The sequence below is a fragment of the Oncorhynchus gorbuscha genome, linkage group LG26, assembly GCF_021184085.1.
Source record: "Oncorhynchus gorbuscha isolate QuinsamMale2020 ecotype Even-year linkage group LG26, OgorEven_v1.0, whole genome shotgun sequence".
In the NCBI taxonomy this organism is placed as follows: Eukaryota; Metazoa; Chordata; class Actinopteri; order Salmoniformes; family Salmonidae; genus Oncorhynchus; species Oncorhynchus gorbuscha.
Window position 1 is genome coordinate 5,214,678 of NC_060198.1, and position 18,210 is coordinate 5,232,887.

General features: G+C 43.9%; 1 protein-coding gene across 3 annotated transcripts in view; it reads right to left on the reverse strand.

Annotated features, from left to right (window-relative positions):
* The window catches only part of LOC124015397 (multidrug resistance-associated protein 1-like), a 33,697-nt gene that overhangs the window by 13,491 nt on the left and 1,996 nt on the right, over positions 1–18,210 (reverse strand). For 2 of the 3 annotated variants that reach the window (XM_046330559.1, XM_046330560.1), the window contains 10 exons: positions 12,441–12,617; positions 11,362–11,487; positions 8,681–8,818; positions 4,647–4,769; positions 3,414–3,475; positions 3,059–3,190; positions 2,336–2,542; positions 1,279–1,456; positions 823–984; positions 606–698 (listed from right to left, as the gene is read on the reverse strand). In XM_046330559.1, the coding sequence (XP_046186515.1) occupies positions 606–698; positions 823–984; positions 1,279–1,456; positions 2,336–2,542; positions 3,059–3,190; positions 3,414–3,475; positions 4,647–4,769; positions 8,681–8,818; positions 11,362–11,487; positions 12,441–12,617 (1,398 nt within the window). Of the gene's footprint in view, positions 1–605; positions 699–822; positions 985–1,278; positions 1,457–2,335; positions 2,543–3,058; positions 3,191–3,413; positions 3,476–4,646; positions 4,770–8,680; positions 8,819–11,361; positions 11,488–12,440; positions 12,618–13,470; positions 13,548–14,012; positions 14,139–18,210 lie in introns of those variants that run through there. The other variant, XM_046330558.1, reaches the window with a different exon arrangement.

Consider the following 18,210-nt stretch of genomic DNA (forward strand, 5'->3'; position numbering starts at 1 on the left):
CGGGCTCCTGACCAATTCTGCTATTTTGTGTGTTCTTTTGTTTGACGAAGCCATTGACAAATAAAATGTGATTTAATGTAATTTTATAAACATTGAGTTGTCAGTTACAGCTGCAGATACTTGTCAAGTAACAGCTAATGTTGAGCACTCTACAGAAGTATGTACTTGTTTAATTTAATTAGAATCGTACTCTGTTACAGTATTGAACACAGTTCTTAACACTTAGCAGTTTTACGACGAGGAAACAACAAAGCGGCCAGTGACATTCTACGACTGTAAATTAGATTAAAACAGGCATTATTGCCAAAACTGTCTGTTGTTTTTCCAAAAAACAAATGGAAAATATAGCCTTTTATAGACCCTTTTTTTCTGTGGTTGTTTTTCATAAGCATAACATGGTGGAGACATCCATCCAACCCGCACTCCCACACAGCTCTGTTTCGGCTATGTAAACCAGCTGTGGCATCCCTGACCAAGCATGCAAAATCACATTCTGATTTGGCTACTGCCTGGGGTCAAAGTAGCCTGGAAAGACTGTCTGGTCCCAGATCTTTTTGCACTGAGATCAAAGTGCATATGAATCTCCTCTTAGGACATGTCCGTACCTGCAGTTTGCTCCTTTTCTTGGCGATGAATCCATTGAGTGGGAAGATGAGGATGACGGTGGCAATTCCGGCTAGCGCAGATGGGCCTAGGTGCTGTAAAATGGCATCGTTTTACACAAGTCATCAAAAGCAATGTGTTATAAATGTGTAGCAAAGAAAACAAATGTCCGTCATCAATGAGTACCAACAAAAACAGAAGTGACAGTGCCATCCATACCTGCCAGAGGAAGAAGAGGCAGAGGGCGATCTCGATAGGAGCCAGCCACACTGCGTTGAAGTAAACCACAAAGTCCATGAGCTTCTGAGTGTCGGCTGATACCAGGTTGACGATCTCCCCCACTGTGCACGTCCTCCTGGATGCGCTGTTGATCACCAAAGACTAGAGGAAAAACAGAACAACCTCAAGTTAAACCTCCAGTAAATGAGTATTATGTAACACTTGATTTCAAGGTTTCTTAACACCCAGAACCTATTTTTCCAACTTAAATAAACCCTAAACTTGACAATTAACATATTTATTTTTCATTGTTTTTCTTTTTGGTCCTTGGAAAAAATAATATGTTAATTGTCGAGGTATAGTTTATTTACGTTGGAATTTCAAGCCTGTGTACAACGTGACGCACAGTCACCCACTGTCTACTGGTTGGCACGACTGGTTGGCACGACGATGTACCTTTCTGTAGACCAGTCCCATCACGGCTGTCTTCACTCTCATGCCCACGGTGAAACAGGTGTACATGTACTGGTGGTTGAACAGGGACTGGAGACAGGACAGCAGGAACATCAGGGTAGCGTAGAAGTAACCCTTCCACAGGGGGGCGTCTTCTTCGTTCATGAAGCCCAGAAGAAGACTGTTGGAGAGGGGATAAGGGTGAAAGAGAGAACATGGTAATATCATACAGTGCTTCCTGTGGATACGTTCTGCTTCATGTTTCTGGAGACTTTCAGCATACTCAACTCAACAGAGTCTTATTCATACTATAAAACATAAGCCTATACACTGAACATGGACACTGTGCCACTGCCAATGCAGTGCATTTAATGGAGTCATAAGCACAGACAAGTTACTGTTCTCTGTCAGCTTTATGTACCCCTGTCATGTTCCTTCACTTTCACTGCTTTGCCATGCAGCCCTGTGCGGACTATGATCATTAGTGTGGCCGCAGGGCCTGCTGGTCGACACAAAGCCGTCTCTAGTTGCACAACAGTGCGCCTCTTGTGGCTGGGCTGGCCTCAACACTTGGCTAGTGGCTCTCTTATTGTGGTCCACCAGATCAACCTCAGCCTTTCTGCTGTTTAGAGCCTTCGCTTCACTCTCTCTTTCCTTTCTTTCTTTTCTTCCCTCCCTTAAACTAAGCTAATGTCCTTGACTCTCCATGTTGGGGCAGAAAGCTGTGGTCTCTGACTCCTTTCTCTTGACCGTAATTAACACTTCCACCAAGCCATGGTCGTGCAACAACAACAACAAGGTTCCTGTCTAGACTGGCATTGGGTGCCAGAGATGGGTCAAGCATGGCGGGTCCAGTTTTAAGGTTGCCAAATTGACATTTTAGTATGTATATCAATGTAAAGGGTATTGGAAATAGACGTGGAATCTGTCTGACTTGCAAGGGATTATTGTGTCAAGTGCTGCCCTGTTTACGATGGCTTTGTTTACGATGTGATGCCATGGATTTATGGGAGCTTAGTCTCCTGTGTAGAATTAACGTCAAACCCTTAGCCATTTTTACCTGAGCACCTGAGGGATGGCAAACATAAAGAAGTCGTGGAAGATGATGCACATTGTCCCAGTAAGGAAGTAAGGTCCCAAGTTCCTGGCCAGTGTCCTCAGCAGACAGAAGCCAGAGCTCTGCTCCTTCTGCAGCTTCCTGAGTATCTGGGCCTGGTCGGGCAGTCTGGTGCCCAGCGCCACGGCTGCCACCATGGTTTTCTCCTGCCTGGTTAAACAAGCAGACAGAGAGGACATCTGGGTTTGATGGCCCTATATATTGGCTGTTTCTTTTAATATGAAACAAAGGGATGAAAAAAATTCAACAATAGTCATTGTTGTTCATTTGACACATCTCCGGTGCAAAAATGTGAAGAGAAGACTTTTCAGCACCAATAAAAGGCATTATCCTGCTCACACGTGAGTAGATGAGCGCTTAACACAAGGTTTTGGAATTTAACAATGGGATCTTCAAAGCTAGTGTCTCGACGTTACAGTATGCTGTCCTTAGGGGACCTCTTTTGACCTATTTTCGGACTTAAGTGTCCCTTAGCGAGACAGCTTGTTTTTCCGATTACAACTACACAAGCTCTTCAAGGGTCCTCGATCATCTAGAGTTATAGGCAGACACTATTCTGAAGTTTAACCACAATGTCAATGTCATAAAAGTAAGTTAATTGATTCCTGAGTGTCTGAAGCTACATAATTAGTTTGGCGAGAGATGCATATTGTAATTGGTTCTTACTGTTGCAGTTTGGCACATTCTGTTGTCCACTCCTCCTCCAGATCAGAGAGGATCTTGTCCGATGTGTCCTCTTCCCTCAGGTTCCACAGGTCTCCAGCTTCCAGAGGGGTACGATAACCTTTAACCACCAGCCTGAGGGGAACAGCGATGATATACTGAGTGTGCAAATTAAGAACACCTTTATTGACTTGCACCTGGTCAGTCTATGTCATGGAAAGAGCAGGTGTTCTTCAGGTTTTGTACACTCAGTGTATAAGTTATACACAAACACCCACGTACATTATAAGATTTGCAGTATAAAAGATTTTTCAAACAAGTCAACATGTTGTTTGAGAGTTTCATTAAACCATCTTACCCAGTAAACCACCAGAAGAGCATCTTCGACAGGAAAGAGGCATCCTTGACTGGACATGGGTTCTGAAACAGATTAGAGGGTGAATGTCACTGACTTTGACCACCATGTAAATCTCTCAATGTTTAAAGGCTTTGGTAAAACATAGGACTCCTCTGTGGCTGACTTTAATGGTTCTATGATGTACTTGTGGAGTCTATTTACTGGATGCTAATGAGTTTAAACAGCATGATGCAGTAAGGTGGTCCTCAGTGGAAACTGCATGTGTAAATAGCTGGAGACTGTGGACAGGAGTAAAGCGCGTAAACAGTTAGAGTTAGTGTTGGAGCTAGGGTTGGGAGGAGAATTTGAGGTCCATGCTGGGTGGTAACGTGTCGTCACTGTGGCACCATGCTGAACACACACACCGACACACTAGCAATTTGTGCTCATGCTCGATCTTTGGCAACCTCTCTTCCCTCTACCGCCCCCTCACCGGAGGTCTTACTCTGTCTCTCTTTCCATCTCTCTCGCTCTTCCTCTCCATCCCTCACTTTCTCTGGTGTTGTGACTGACTATGAGAATCTCTGACCAAGATGTGGGGGGAGCAGAGCACAAACTAGGGTGTGGCTCTTACTCCAGGCTGTGGCTTCCAGTCCTCTGAACCTCACTACCGCTGGCCGACCAGGACAGATGCTGAGAGACATTTAGGAGTTTTTTGGGACAGTTTGTTTTCTTGTTTTTCTCTCGAGATACATTATTATGTCATGGACTATACAGGCTTCACTGTAGCTACCACTACCAAAGTCAGGTTGATTAGAACGGGAGTTGTTATAGTCGCTATGGTTGTTTGGTTGGAACATGATTCATCAGTCTTTTTTGATTGGACCGACTGTGAGAGAGTGTGATTCCGTAAACCGCATAAATACAGAACAACGTTGGTGTAGTAGTGGTGTAACGGTTGTAGCATGGTTCATGTGGTGTGTGAGTCGTGTGTATGAAATGGACAGAGTAGACAACACATTCATTCATTAATTCACAGTGTCCTCGTAGGAAAGTGGGCAGAGAGAGGAAGTGAATCACTTGAACTTCCACCAAAAGGGAAACTCAGGAAGTGTGTTGACAACGAAAGTCAAAAACCACAAGATGGCTTCTATTCTCAATCCCAGTCTCTGCCCGAGCATTCTCTCATGTTTTGGAAGGAGAGAGCATTTTGACGGAAGTGAAATATAGCCCACGTTCTGATCTAATGCCTACTTTGACGAGGACGGTTTTTCCCTCTGGAGGCTGGTCAGCGAAACAACACAGGAAGAGCTGGGCCAGTTGGAGTGAGAAGTAGGAGAAAAACGCTGTGTATCTCACAATATCGGTGGTGATACCCTGTTAAAAAAAGAAAACAGTGAATATTACATGATTTGCCTAAGTATATAAAGGTTAAATAAGTACAATTGCCAACGTTATTGTTGTCATTGCATTTCTCATGCAACATATAGTTGTGTAACCATTTGTGGGTTACTGAGACATGCATCTTTTGAGTTTTAAGACATGGAAATGGGTTGGTTACACACAGCATTGGAACTGTGCCATCAAGGAAATCGTGTTTCAATTTAAATGCTCTGTCACAACTAGTAAACAATGTATCATTAATTGCGATACTTTTTATTTCATCAGTGTGGGTTTGCATGAGTTTGTCAAAATGCAAGCTTTTCTTCCCAGATAAAGATTTCAAGATTTCCCATGCTTGAACTCAACATAAGAAACACTATATAGGACAGGATATGGTTATAGGCCACGATCACAGAGAGACTCAATAAAGCTTATTTTGAACCGTAAAGCCAAATCATGGTGAAAAACCAAAGTCTTTAATATAAATGAAGCAATAGTAAAAAGCTCCCTGCAGTCACGCTACGACCCATATCTGTAAATAGAGAGATTGTGGGAGAAGCAGACACAAACCAACAACCCTCCCTCCCTCTTTCTCAATGGAAGACAGCCAAAACAGTGATATTAACCACGTATTATGTGAAATGTGGTTTTCACATGTTATTCTTAACTTATAAGAGACCAGCAGGCCTGTTTTTGATGGCCCATATGTCAACCTAATGTTTACCCGTTTCCCTTTGTGTGAAAGTCAGAGCCATAGTAAACGGCAGTTGGAGTGATTTTGTCACTTTAGTCATTTATCATTTTAGACACTCTGATCCAGCCCTTACAGGAGCAGTTGGGGTTAAGTGCCTTGCTCAAAGGAAAAATATTTTTTAATCTAGTTGGCTCAGGGATTTGAACCAGAGACCTTTCGGTTACTGGCACAAGACTCGTAAGCGCTAGGCTATCTGCCGCACAGGTGCGACTTATGATCAAATTGTAATTACTTCTACACCTGCATTGCTTGCTGTTTGGGGTTTTAGGCTGGGTTTCTGTACAGCACTTTGAGATATCAGTTGATGTACGAAGGGCTATATAAATAAAATTTGATTTGATTTTGATTTAATTGTCAGATGCTTCATAAACAACAGGTGTAGATTTACAGTCAAAGGCTTATGAGCAATGATAGCGTGGCTATGTACAGGGGGTACCAGTACCTAGTCGATGTGCAGGGGTACGAGGAAATTGAGGAAGAGGAAGAGGAAGATTTGTACATATAGGTAGGGGTAAAGTGACTAGGCAACAGGATAGATACACTGCTGCTATTTCTGTATGTGATGAGTGAGTGTTGGCGAATGTGTGTGTATGTGTTGGATTGTCAGTGTAAGTTTGTGTGAGTGTGTGGGTAGAGTCCAGTGTGTATGCATAGAGTCAAAATAGTGCAAAAAGGGTCAATGCAGATATTCCGGTTAGCTATTTGGTTAACTATTTAGCACACTTATGACTTTGGGATTGAAGAGGTTCAGGAACTTTTGGCACACCTGTACCATTTGCCATGCGGTAGCAGATAGAAGAGTCTATGACTTGGTTGGCCGGAGTTTTTGACAATTTTTAGGCCCTTCCTCTGGCACCACCTGGTATATAGGTCCTGGATGGCAGGGACTTGTACTGGGCCGTACGCACTACCCTCTGTAGCATCTTGCGGTCAGATGCCGAGCAGTTGCCATACCAAGTGGGGATGCAGCCAGTCGAGATGCTCTCAATGGTGCAGCTGTATAACTTTTTGATCATCTGACAGCCCATGCCAAATCTTTTTAGCCTCTTGACGGGGAAGAGGCATTGTCGTGCCTTCTTCACGACTGTGTTGGTGTGTTTGGACCAGGATAGGTCCTTAGTGATGTGGACACTGAGGAACTTGGAAGCTCTCGACCCGCTCCACTACAGCCCATGTGAATGGGGGAATATTCGGCCCTCCGTTTCCTGTAGTTGTTGACGACAACCTCATCCTATGTTGCACCCAGAGTGCAGATGGGGAGAACAAACTAGATCCAGCTGCATAGTGAAAACAGGGTCAAAAGCGTTGAGAGTGTACAGAGCTCATGTTTGGTTTTGCAGACCCAATTCCCTCGGCTCGTTGGTCAGACCAACTGACCTATGTTTACAGGCATATATTACCACTCACTCCTAGCCCCATACCATCCTGACCCTGTTTTCACTATGCGGCTGGATCTAGTTTGTTCTCCCCATCTGAACTCTGGGTGCAACATAGGATGAGGTTGTCGTCAACATACCATGGGGCTAGGAGTGAGTGGTAATATATGCCTGTAAACATAGGTCAGTTGGTCTGACCAACGAGCCGAGGGAATTGGGTCTGCAAAACCAAACATGAGCTCTGTACACTCTCAACGCTTTTACCGGTGCAGTGAAATGTCTCATGTTGAGATACAGGTACAACTGTCTTCTAATGTTGTTGCCTGTCTACCAGAAGAGCTGTCTCAAAGTTCTTCTCTGAGTTTGTCCAAATGATCAGTGCTGGTGGTGGTCCTTCTGTAGCTCAGTTGGTAGAGCATGGCGCTTGTAACGCCAGGGTAGTGGGTTTGATTCCCGGGACCACCCATACGTAGAATGTATGCACACATGACTGTAAGTTGCTTTGGATAAAAGCGTCTGCTAAATGGCATATTATTATTATATTATTGTCACGTGTGTGCACGTTTCAAAATGTGCCCGTCTATACACTAGTGTACAGACTGACCAAGTGAATCCAGGTGAAAGCTATGATCCCTTATGGATGTCATCTGTTAAATCTAACCAGGGTTTTTCACACTCAACAGTTTCTAGTCTATCAAGAATGGTCCACCACCCAAAGGACATCCAGCCAACTTGACACAACTGTGGGAAGCATTGGAGACAACATGGGCCATTCACCTTGTGCCGATGTATTGAGGCTCTTCTGAGGGGAAAAGGGGGTGCAACTCAATATTAGGAAGGTGTTCTTAATGTTTTGTTCTCCCGGTGTATGTGACTGTGTTGAGAGGATAATACAAATACTGTATTACCCAGTAGGTCGGTCCCAGTAGGTGTTTGCTGGATGCTCCTGCCTATAAAAGTGGTGTTGACGTGCCTCTGGTCTGACCCTGGGCTGCCATGTTGGGTTGTCTCACCATCACTATCGGTTTTACCTCAGACCTGTCATTACCGCTGGCCTAAACACTACATGTGGTACTGTCATACTGGAGGAGATAAGGATGTGATATGGATGTGTGTTTTTCTAAAAGCATGAATGCTGTTACCGCTTTGACAAATACGAGGACAATGATTGCAGTGTCTGGAAGGAAGAGACACCGGATGAGAGGAGAGGGGAGTCTAGTAATCTACAGAGGCTTTAGGGAGACAAGGGAGACGAGAGTTGGCAGTGTCTGTCATCCGCCCTACCAACACTGCAGGGTTTCCTCTGTCGACTTTTGGGAGGCAATGCATTTCTACCCAAGTCATGCTAAGTCTAGACTAGAAAACCCTTGGTTAATTTTGTGGAGTTACGAATAAAGCATAGCAGGCACAACAACATCTCTATATCAAGCAATGCGCTCTCTAGTCTCTAAGTCTAGACTATGGGTAGACAACCCTAGACCCTAGACAACCCTTCAGACAAACTGGTTCTGCAGGGTCACTGAGTGCAAACCTAAGCAGACATAACAGTCAGGATGTAGGCGTAGCATATTCATCCAAGTAAATTGTTTCCTACGATACAAAATTACTGTGTGTCATGACTGTTTTGACAGTAGTCTCTATTAACCTACATTCACATAGCGTGAACTTGTAACATCAGTCATCCAGACACTGAGTATGTTAGTGCCTGTGTCATCACACCTGCTACTTCTCCCATAGACCATAGAGAATAAAGTCATGTTCTACTACCACCGTACCTCGTACATAGCCAGCTGGATCTTTGCCCGTAGGGGCACCAGGGAACACACCACCACCAGGACCCAGAACAGGAAGAGGAAGACAGAGGAACGACAGCCTCGTATCCTCTCCAACTGGATGATGCATATGGCCAGGACCTGAGGAGAGAGTGGGAGAGAGAGTGAGATTAGTAAGACTTGCATTACAACGGACAGTGAAAGTCAAGCGAGTGTTTTGAAAGGAGAGACCCCCGACTGAGGACTGGCAAGCAAGTCTACTTTGAAACTCAACAACTATTACTTTGAAGATGAAAATTAATCCCTCAATAAATCCTCTGTATTCACTGTCATTCCCAGTAGTCTCTCTGAGGCTGAGAAGAAAGCTGAGAAGAATCAATGGCTAAATATAAAATATTTGTAAGGATTGGTTTTGGCTTTTGCTGGTTTTGGAGAAAGAGGTTAGATTGGGATTTCCCTGACCACAGAAGCAGCTGTTATCCTGCTGACTTCCTTCAATAAAACAACAGATGTATGGTACTATGCCCTCCACCCCTCCTTCCTTCCATCCCTCCATCCATGCATTGCCTTTTGCCTGAATTGCACTATAGTTATTTTATTTTATTCATAAAAGTCTCTGAGCTCTTCTATTTTGTTCAGGCTGTCATTGTAAATAAAATAACATTCTTAACTGACTTGCCTGGTTAAATAAATGTTTAGTAAAATAAGTAGATTAAACAGGATTGATTCCATGTTTTGGGGCACCAGTGTCTATCCGAAAAATGCCTCGTCTCTCCACGGACTGAGTTTTGGCTGTAATTATCTCTGACTGTCTGTAGTTTGGTCATGTTGAGAAGTCATCTAGCCTCGCCAGCTCATCACTAAAAGTAGAGTGTGGTTATATAGTTGCATAATAGATACCATACTGGTTCCATCATATCTTAAAAACTCTCCTGTTTTTAAGCAACCAGCCATAAACACCATATAAACACTATATGTATGCTATAGAGTGGAGATAAATATGGTGATTGTTGGGTTAATTTTCAGATTCTATGGCAATTGTTAGACTAGCCACATTGCAGGCAAAGAAATGGCCTCCAGACTCATAATTACCAGTATAAACTCTTGATAGATCAATGACGCCATAGAAACTAGCCTGGTCCCAGATAGTTTTGTGCTACCTTGACAACTCCTAAAGGTTATAGTGTGGCAAGACAGCACAAACTGATCTGGGACCAGGATAGGTAGAAACACTATAGAAAAAGATCTATGCTGTGTGGTTGGATGTCAGGTTCATTTCCCAGTTTCTATGCTGCTTGGCCTGTTGCCTAACTAACCACATTGCAAACAAGAAATGGTCATTCCCTTTTGAGAGGAACCCATTTCCTTGAATGGAAGTCAGTGGGTGTAACTAAGTCCATTACTAAACTAAAACCTAACTCAATTCCCTACCTAGTAATTATACTGGAAGTCTGGGGAATTGGGGTGGAAAATAACTCTGCGTCATGGTGTCGCTGATTACAGCAGATGGCGTGTCTTGCAAGCAGCTCTCATGGTAGGAAGGGAGAGTAACCATGACCACGAACCGGGGTGAGTCTGGTGAATTAAAAAAAAATCCCATACATTGACTGTATATGGGTCGATGAGTACGAGAAACAAGCAAAATAACGTAGTTTCTTTTGGACACGGTGTTCCTTAGCTTTACGTATGGGGAAACCAGAGGGTGTCCAGAAAATGATTGGCCTTGGCTTTTTATTTACATAGCAACCAACCAATCAACTGTAAATATCATGGCTGGTTAACTGTAGCAATGTCTTGGATTTCAAATCTGGGTCCCTAATGTGATAAAAAAGTGACCTTTTAAAAAATGGATGCCTTGTGTACTTGGTACAAGAGATGCATTCAGTATTTCTTCACCCAAACAGTTGCTGATATTGACCTAAGAGTCTGAGGTGACCACAGGTGGGCCAGGCTGTCTGATTTGGAGGGACTGAGTCTGTGCAGCACTTGTGTTCGGCCTCTGAGGGAGAGGGGAGTTATGGGTAGGGGGGTCATGGCTCTGTGAGTCAGCTACAGGAGGCACACTGCCTATTCCCAACCCCTTGCACCTCTGCCTCTGTTTTAAATCTGACATTATACCCCCCACACAGTAGTAAACATGACTTCATTCTATCTAGCTGGGCCTCCCATAGTGCACTGCACTGCTCTCCACCGACGTTCTTCTCTGCCTGATCCCAGTACTGTAAATTAGTGGGGCGGATGATTTGAGAGTAGAGTACTGTATGTCTTTGTAATCATTGTAGTTGTCACACAGTGTTTATTGACAGAAGGCTTTACTTAGCCCCTGCCCTCTCGAAGAGTAAATCAGGAGTAAAGGACTCAAACTGCTGCTATACGCATGCACCCCCAGGATCTGCTGTCAGGGAAGCCCCTTTGTTCACGATTGCTCTCTCCATCTACTATGTCTCAGTATCGCCTCTTGACTTCTCTTCCTTGACAGCAGATCCTGGCGGTGCATTAAAAATATATATCACGATTGTCACCTGCTTAAATAAAGGTAGGGGGGGAAAGCAACCCCCAGGATCTACTGTCAGGGAAGAGAAGTCAACAGCAGATACTGAGACATAAACAGTAGATAGAGAGAGAGAGCAATCGTGAAGAAAGAAGCTGAGACAAAGACATTGGGTGATGGTTACAGTACTTACCACAGTCAAGCTGCGTATGATGGGACTGAGGAGGAAGACCATGTGGTTTTGGATCTCATGACTCCTCTCCAGAAGAATGTAGAAGAACTCCACGAAGCCAAATGAGGCCAGGAGGAACCCCAGCACCTGGAGGATGGACAGACACAGGGAGGGAAGCAGAGTGAGGTCTACAGTACTTTCATTGTGATTGATTCAAACCTTTTGGTTACTGGGGAAACCAGAAACATGCATCTTTAGCACCTAAATGACAATCTGGACTCAAGAGACTCTGGAACTGTCAATACATATTGTCAAGTTGCATGTCTCCATATTGTAAGTATTTTATATACTTTATACAGACTGAAGTACAACCACATGGAACATAACATTGGAAAGTGAGAAGGGACCAAGACATTTAAATGTACATGTAACCCTCTTGGAGTGCCATGTATGCCATCCTATAAACTCTTACGTTCGTCCTATAAACTCTTACGTTCGTCCTATAAACTCTTATGTTTGTCCTATAAACTCTTATGTTCGTCCTATAAACTCTTACGTTCGTCCTGTAAACTCTCTATGCTTTCTTGAGTACTCTCTAAACCTTCAAGGCTTTTCCCCACTGATATCCCCTCCTCTTGCTCTCTAAGGCATGAAATTGTCCCCGGCCGGCCCTATATAAACACTAACCATGTGGTGCTTGGTTTTCACAGTACTTCACACTCATATTATTTTATGCCAGATATGGTTGGTGCACTCGAACACTCGCCTGGTCTTGTATAATGTTAATGGCCATGCCATGTCTTCTCTTGCGGTTTGGTTTAAAGGCTGGTCTTAAGGCTCAGGACTGGTTGGTGCAGGCTGGTTGTACTTTCGGGTTGAAACGTTGCACTGAATAACACTACAGGCGCATCCAGCAGTGTGTGGGTACTGGGTATCTATTTTTCTTTCATGACTTTACTTTTTGTACCCTGCATCTGCAAGTCACTGGATGTGCTTATAAACTCATAGAGATAGAATGACTAGAATGGACAAGTCAAGTCACTGTTCTGTGATCGTTGGACCGACCACTGACCATATTGGGATTCTATGGGTTGGCTCACCGTCTTGGCAGTGCAGAGAGTGGAGATTCGGATGCATCCACAGTCATGGCAGTAGAGTTTGAGGGCGTAGAAGGGCGCCAACAGCCAGAGGTAGACGCACGGGAACCAGACCAGCACCGTGTTCTGGAAGCACTCGGTCAGGTCCGGTTTGTCCGTGTACCACGTTCGATTCCAGTCCTGGAAAAGACAAAGATAGACCCGTTAATATGTGTGAATTAGGATGGTAGAGGGTGGAGGAGTAGGTTTCTGCACCATTCTCTGCACTGAGTAGAATTAATTTATTTCTTGACTCAATACAGATTTATATTTATGTAATGGAGTATTGTTCATTGTTTTCATGAGTTCATTTTAAGTACAGCATTTCTCATTCAGTCTCTAAATTGGCTGTGTTCAAATAAATTCAACTCAACCAATTTTCCTTCAAGCTTCGCCTACTGTATTGTCAACTTGAGGAACGTCAATTTGATATATCAGTCTAACAGTTTACCCCTGTCAGGGTATTAGCCTAGTGACAGATTGAGGGCAAGGGTTGTTAAATGAACTGTTTGAAGCAGGGCTGAGGCCAGTCCAGAGAAACTGGACGCTGGCTACAGTATAATGTCCTGGTCTGTGTATCTAGGCAATGGAGAGTGAAACCACAGCAAGTCAACATACGGTAATCTGTGTGCGCGTTGGTTGGATGGTTGGAGCTTGGGAGTTTTTCGTCTTTTTGTCTACAGAGCTGAGTCAGTCCTGGAATATTTTAACCCACGGCTCCACCACGTTTAAAAACTTTCCCATTTGGAAGGGCGAAGTCAGTCAAAATATTACAGTACATGATGACGATACAAACCCACTTAGACGACAGTGGGATGTATTCTGTTTGTGCCGACCGAAGTGTGTACTGTTGGCCGAAGTTGCCAAATCCACATTTCCAGATTGCATCATGCAAGCCTGCAGTCCCCGGCGACGGTGGGCTGAAAAGGAAGGAAGTCTGACCTTAAAAACACCAAAATACTCTTAGCCTCTAAGTGCTCTGTTGTACTCTCACCTCTCCCTGTTTATCACCTCTAAGCCCTCTGACGAGGGGCTGGGTGTCTGGCTGCAGTTTGGAGGAGCTAGAGGTGCCTGTAGAGTTGCGAGAGGAAGTGGGTTTAACTACTATGGTCGGCTGGACTTGTTGAGTGGCGGCAATGCAGCATTGTGAATCATACACACACACACACACACACACACACACACACACACACACACACACACACACACACACACACACACACACACACACACACACACACACACACACACACACACACACACACACACACACACACACACACACACACACACACAAACACACACACAGCAGCTTGTAGCAGCGGGGCAAGGCAGACTCCCAAGGGCATAAGGGAGAGTGACCACAATTCATAACAGCTGTATGTTCGGTCTTTACGCAACAGCAATACCAAATGTGTTACTATACTAACAAATGTGTTATTAATTTCAGTTAAGTTTATCCATCCCACATGAGGAAATTCTGCTCCTACTACATAAAATACTCCAGATCATGTGTGAGGAAATTCATCCACCTACTGAATATTTTCTCCATGTAACAGGTATTCTTCTGAAGTGCTAGATGGCTATTGACTCAATGAGTGGGAGTCTTTTTCACAGTCTCTCCTTGGCTCCTGTGGTAAATTTAGGCCTGCGAACAAACACTTTTACAACTGTTATATAAGAATCGTAAGTTGTCAAACAAACTCAAAAGCTTTTTCTTGGTCACCTTGCTCAGCGTTTTCTGAATTGGCTACAGAAGCTTCATCCAGACCTTGGTTTGGATGGAAATGGAAGGTCTATTTTTACCTATCAAACGTAGTGATGTGAACTGAGGAGAGAGAGCCTACATGGACTGTGTTGTGCACCTTTCAGTTATCTGAGAGAAATGATACATTCTGATTCCTTTTTGATATCATTCAATTCTTCGCCGTAATACTTTACGTCACTGCAAGCATAAATGTGTCCAAAGATCTCAACCATTTGGCATACTAGTTATTTAGTTAGTTAAATTGGATCTGTTCATTGTCATTTAGAGAATGTTGTAATTGTCTCGACAGGACTGTTCATCATTGCCTTTGTCACGTCTCCCAAATTGCAGAGTAGTTTTGATTTAAGATAAGGTTTTCAAAACATGTTGAATTGCAGGGTTTCAATACAATCCCTCCAGTTTGCAGAGTAGGTGTTCTCTGAACCACACCTCTCTTGCTGAATGCAGGATTCTCTACTTCAAATTGTCATTATCCACAATGCAAGATAATAACATTTGATTGATAGGGGATGAAATAATTCTCTTTTCACCTTTCAGCTCTTTGACTGGAACTGTTACCAAAGTAAGATTATGTTGCTGATGTAGCCGCACCACTCTGAAGGGCTCCGGGCCCCGGGACATACGTTGCCATACAATTACTACATATCCATTATGTCTTCTATGTTTCACCTTCTGTAAATGTTTCATTTGAATGTTCCAGAGTTCTCCCATTCGCAACATTCTGTTTTAAGTCTTGTCCCACGTTGGGAACTTTGTTAAAGAGGCTGCTGGCACAAGATTAGGTCAGCCACCTTTGTATACAGTTAGATTGGTGAGCTCGGAAGGTACATCGACTGATAATGGCCATGTTTGTTTCTGGCTTTGTTGGCAATATAACGATTATGGCATGTTACTTGGTAGCAGATTGTTCTAGAAGTAGCAGACTGTTCTATGGATGAAATCTCAATTAGTGTTTGCATGTCTATTCCTGAATAAGACTGATATGTGAATATCAGGTGTGTGAGAGAGAGAAAGAAAAAGAGAGGGGGAATAGAGAGAATGACACACGGAGAGAGCGAGAGAGGCACAGAGACAGAGAGCGAGTGATGACAGGCGATTGACCGATACATCTCTTCCTGGATCAATGCCATTCTCCAATTTTCTAATAAAAGTACATCAATGATAGTTCACATGTGTATCTGAATTTGGCTGGCATGTGAATAGCAGGTCTGAGTGATAGAGAAAGAGGGGAGGGGGTAGAGAGAGAGAGAGAGAGAGAGAGAGAGAGAGAGAGAGAGAGAGAGAGAGAGAGAGAGGACAGGGGGATTGACTAATGGCTTTCTAGCTGGATCAGGGCCATTCTCACATTTTTTGAATCAAGATACAGAATGTGGAGCTTTGCTCCTATGCGTACTATTAGGGATTACCGGCAGCTGTCCACATACTGATTGATCCACATGCTTTGCTGTACCTGATATTCCCAGATATCCTTACATTACCTACGTAGCATCACATAGGATGCTTACACTCTTTGAGACTCCAATTCTCGTGCTTAGCGTGGTGTCACTATCCATGCCATCATTCTACTTAGATTACAGCCAGCACTCTACTTAGATTAGAATGCATGTCCAATACATTGATTTCTTCATTAAGTGGTATGCTAGTGTGGATATTGGAACCTCGTCGCCTAAGGTCTTTCTTGGCAAGGATTATTCCTGTCTGCCTATGTGCCCTTACATAGGTGCCTATGGCTCTAATGTAATTTGAGAAAGGTCAATGCATACTGTGCAACTGTACCTTCCTTTTTATTTGTTATTTTTACCTTTATTTTACTAGGCAAGTCTGTTAAGAACAAATTCTTATTTTCAATGACGGCCTAGGAACAGTGGGTTAACTGCCTGTTCAGGGGCAGAACGACAGATTTTGTACCTTGTCAGCTCGGGGATTTGACCTTGCAACCTTTCGGTTACTAGTCCAATGCTCTAACCACTAACCGCTACCCTGCCGCCCCTTGTACCACAGAGACGTCTACCTGGAAAGTCTTCAGTAACCTAACTTTGAAAGTAAACTTTCGGAAACGTATGCCTGATCTCTGAACTTACTCTACACCCTGTAGGTTTAAATGTGTCAACGTGTGCATGCTGGGACAGTTTGAACTGAACTCTTTCAGGACAATAAAGTCAACCACCAATGAGCACCTTATAGAAAATTGGCAGAACGTTAGTAAAAAAGACAATCCTACACAGTACACATTACTCTGCCAAGATGCATTTATCCCTGCAGAACAATACATAGTCCTGCCACAATAATTGCATGATACACTATATATACAAAAGTATGTGGACACCCCTTCAAATGAGTGGATTTGGCTACTTCAGCCACACCCGTTGCTGACAGGTGTATAAAATCAAGCACACAGTCATGCAATCTCCATAGACAAATATTGGCAGTAGAATGGCCTTACTGAAAAGCTCAGTGACTGTCCCATGTGGCACCACCCAACAAGTCAGTTCATAACATTTCTGCCCTGCTAGAGCTGCCAACTGTAAGTGCTGTTATTGTGAAGTGGAAACATCTAGGAGCAACAACGACTCATCAGCCATGAAGTGGTAGGCCACACAAGCTCACAGAACGGGACCGCTGAGTGCTTGTATCAATGTAGCATGTAGCATCATGTAGCATGTATCGCATAAAAATTGTCTGTCCTCAGTTGCAACACTCACTACCGAGTTCCAAACTGCCTCTGGAAGCAACGTCAACTGTTCATCGGGAGCTTCATGAAATGGGTTTCCATGGCCGAGCAGCCGCACATAACCCTAAGATCACCATGCGCAATGCCAAGCGTCGGCTGGAGTGCTGTAAAGTAAGCTAACATTGGACTCTGGAGCAGTAGAAACGCGTTCTCTTGAGTGATGAATCACGCTTCACCATCTGGCAGTGTAATGGACGAATCTTGGATTGGCGGATGCCCCAATACATAGGGCCAACTGTAAATTTTGGTGGAGGAGGAATAATTGTCTGTGGCTGATTTTTATGGCGCTGGCTAGGCCCCGTAGTTCCAGTGAATGGAAATCTTAACTCTACAGCATACAATGATATTCTATACATTCATTACTCTTCTGGGAAGGCTTTCCACTAGATGTTGGAACATTGCTGCGGGGACTTGCTTCCATTCAACCACAAGAGCATTAGTGAGGTCAGCACTGATGTTGGGCGATTATGCCTGGCTCACAGTCGGCGTTCCAATTCATCCCAAAGGTGTTGGATGGTGTTGAAATGCTTATGTTTCTAGCTCCAACAGTACAGTAATAACTAACAGCACAAAACAATGCACACAAATCCCCAAAATATCAGAATGAGCCATGTCAGAGTCCGAAATGGTGTGTATTGACCGTATGGACAGTATATGAACAGAAAAGGTGTGTACAGCAGTAGTTATATGGGATTCAATGACTGTATACATATGGCAGCACTATGTACATAGAGCAACTGTCTCTAGGTGCAAAGTAGAGTACTGGGTGGGAGCCGGCTAGTTGGGACTATTTAGTTTTTCAGTCTCTTGGTCCCAGCTTTAATGCACCTGTACTGACCTCGCCTTCTAGGTGGTAGCGGGGTGAACAGGCCGTGGCTCGGATGGCTGAGGTCCTAGATGATCTTCTTGGCTTTCTTGTGACACCGAGGGCTGTAGATGTCCCAAAGGGCAGGCAGTGTGCCCCGGTGATGCGTTGGGCTGACCACACCACCCTCTGGAGAGCCATACAGTTGCGGACGGAGCAATTGCTGTACCATGCAGTGATACAGCCCGACAGCTCTCAATGGTACATCTGTAGAATTTCTTCAGCCTCCTGAGGTTGTTGCGCTTTCTTCACCACACTGTCTGTGTGTATGGACAATTTCAGGTTGTCAGTGATGTGCACACCAAGGAACTTGAATCTTTAGATCATACCCCAAAGATCATACTCCACCTCTATCCGAATACCTGAGACC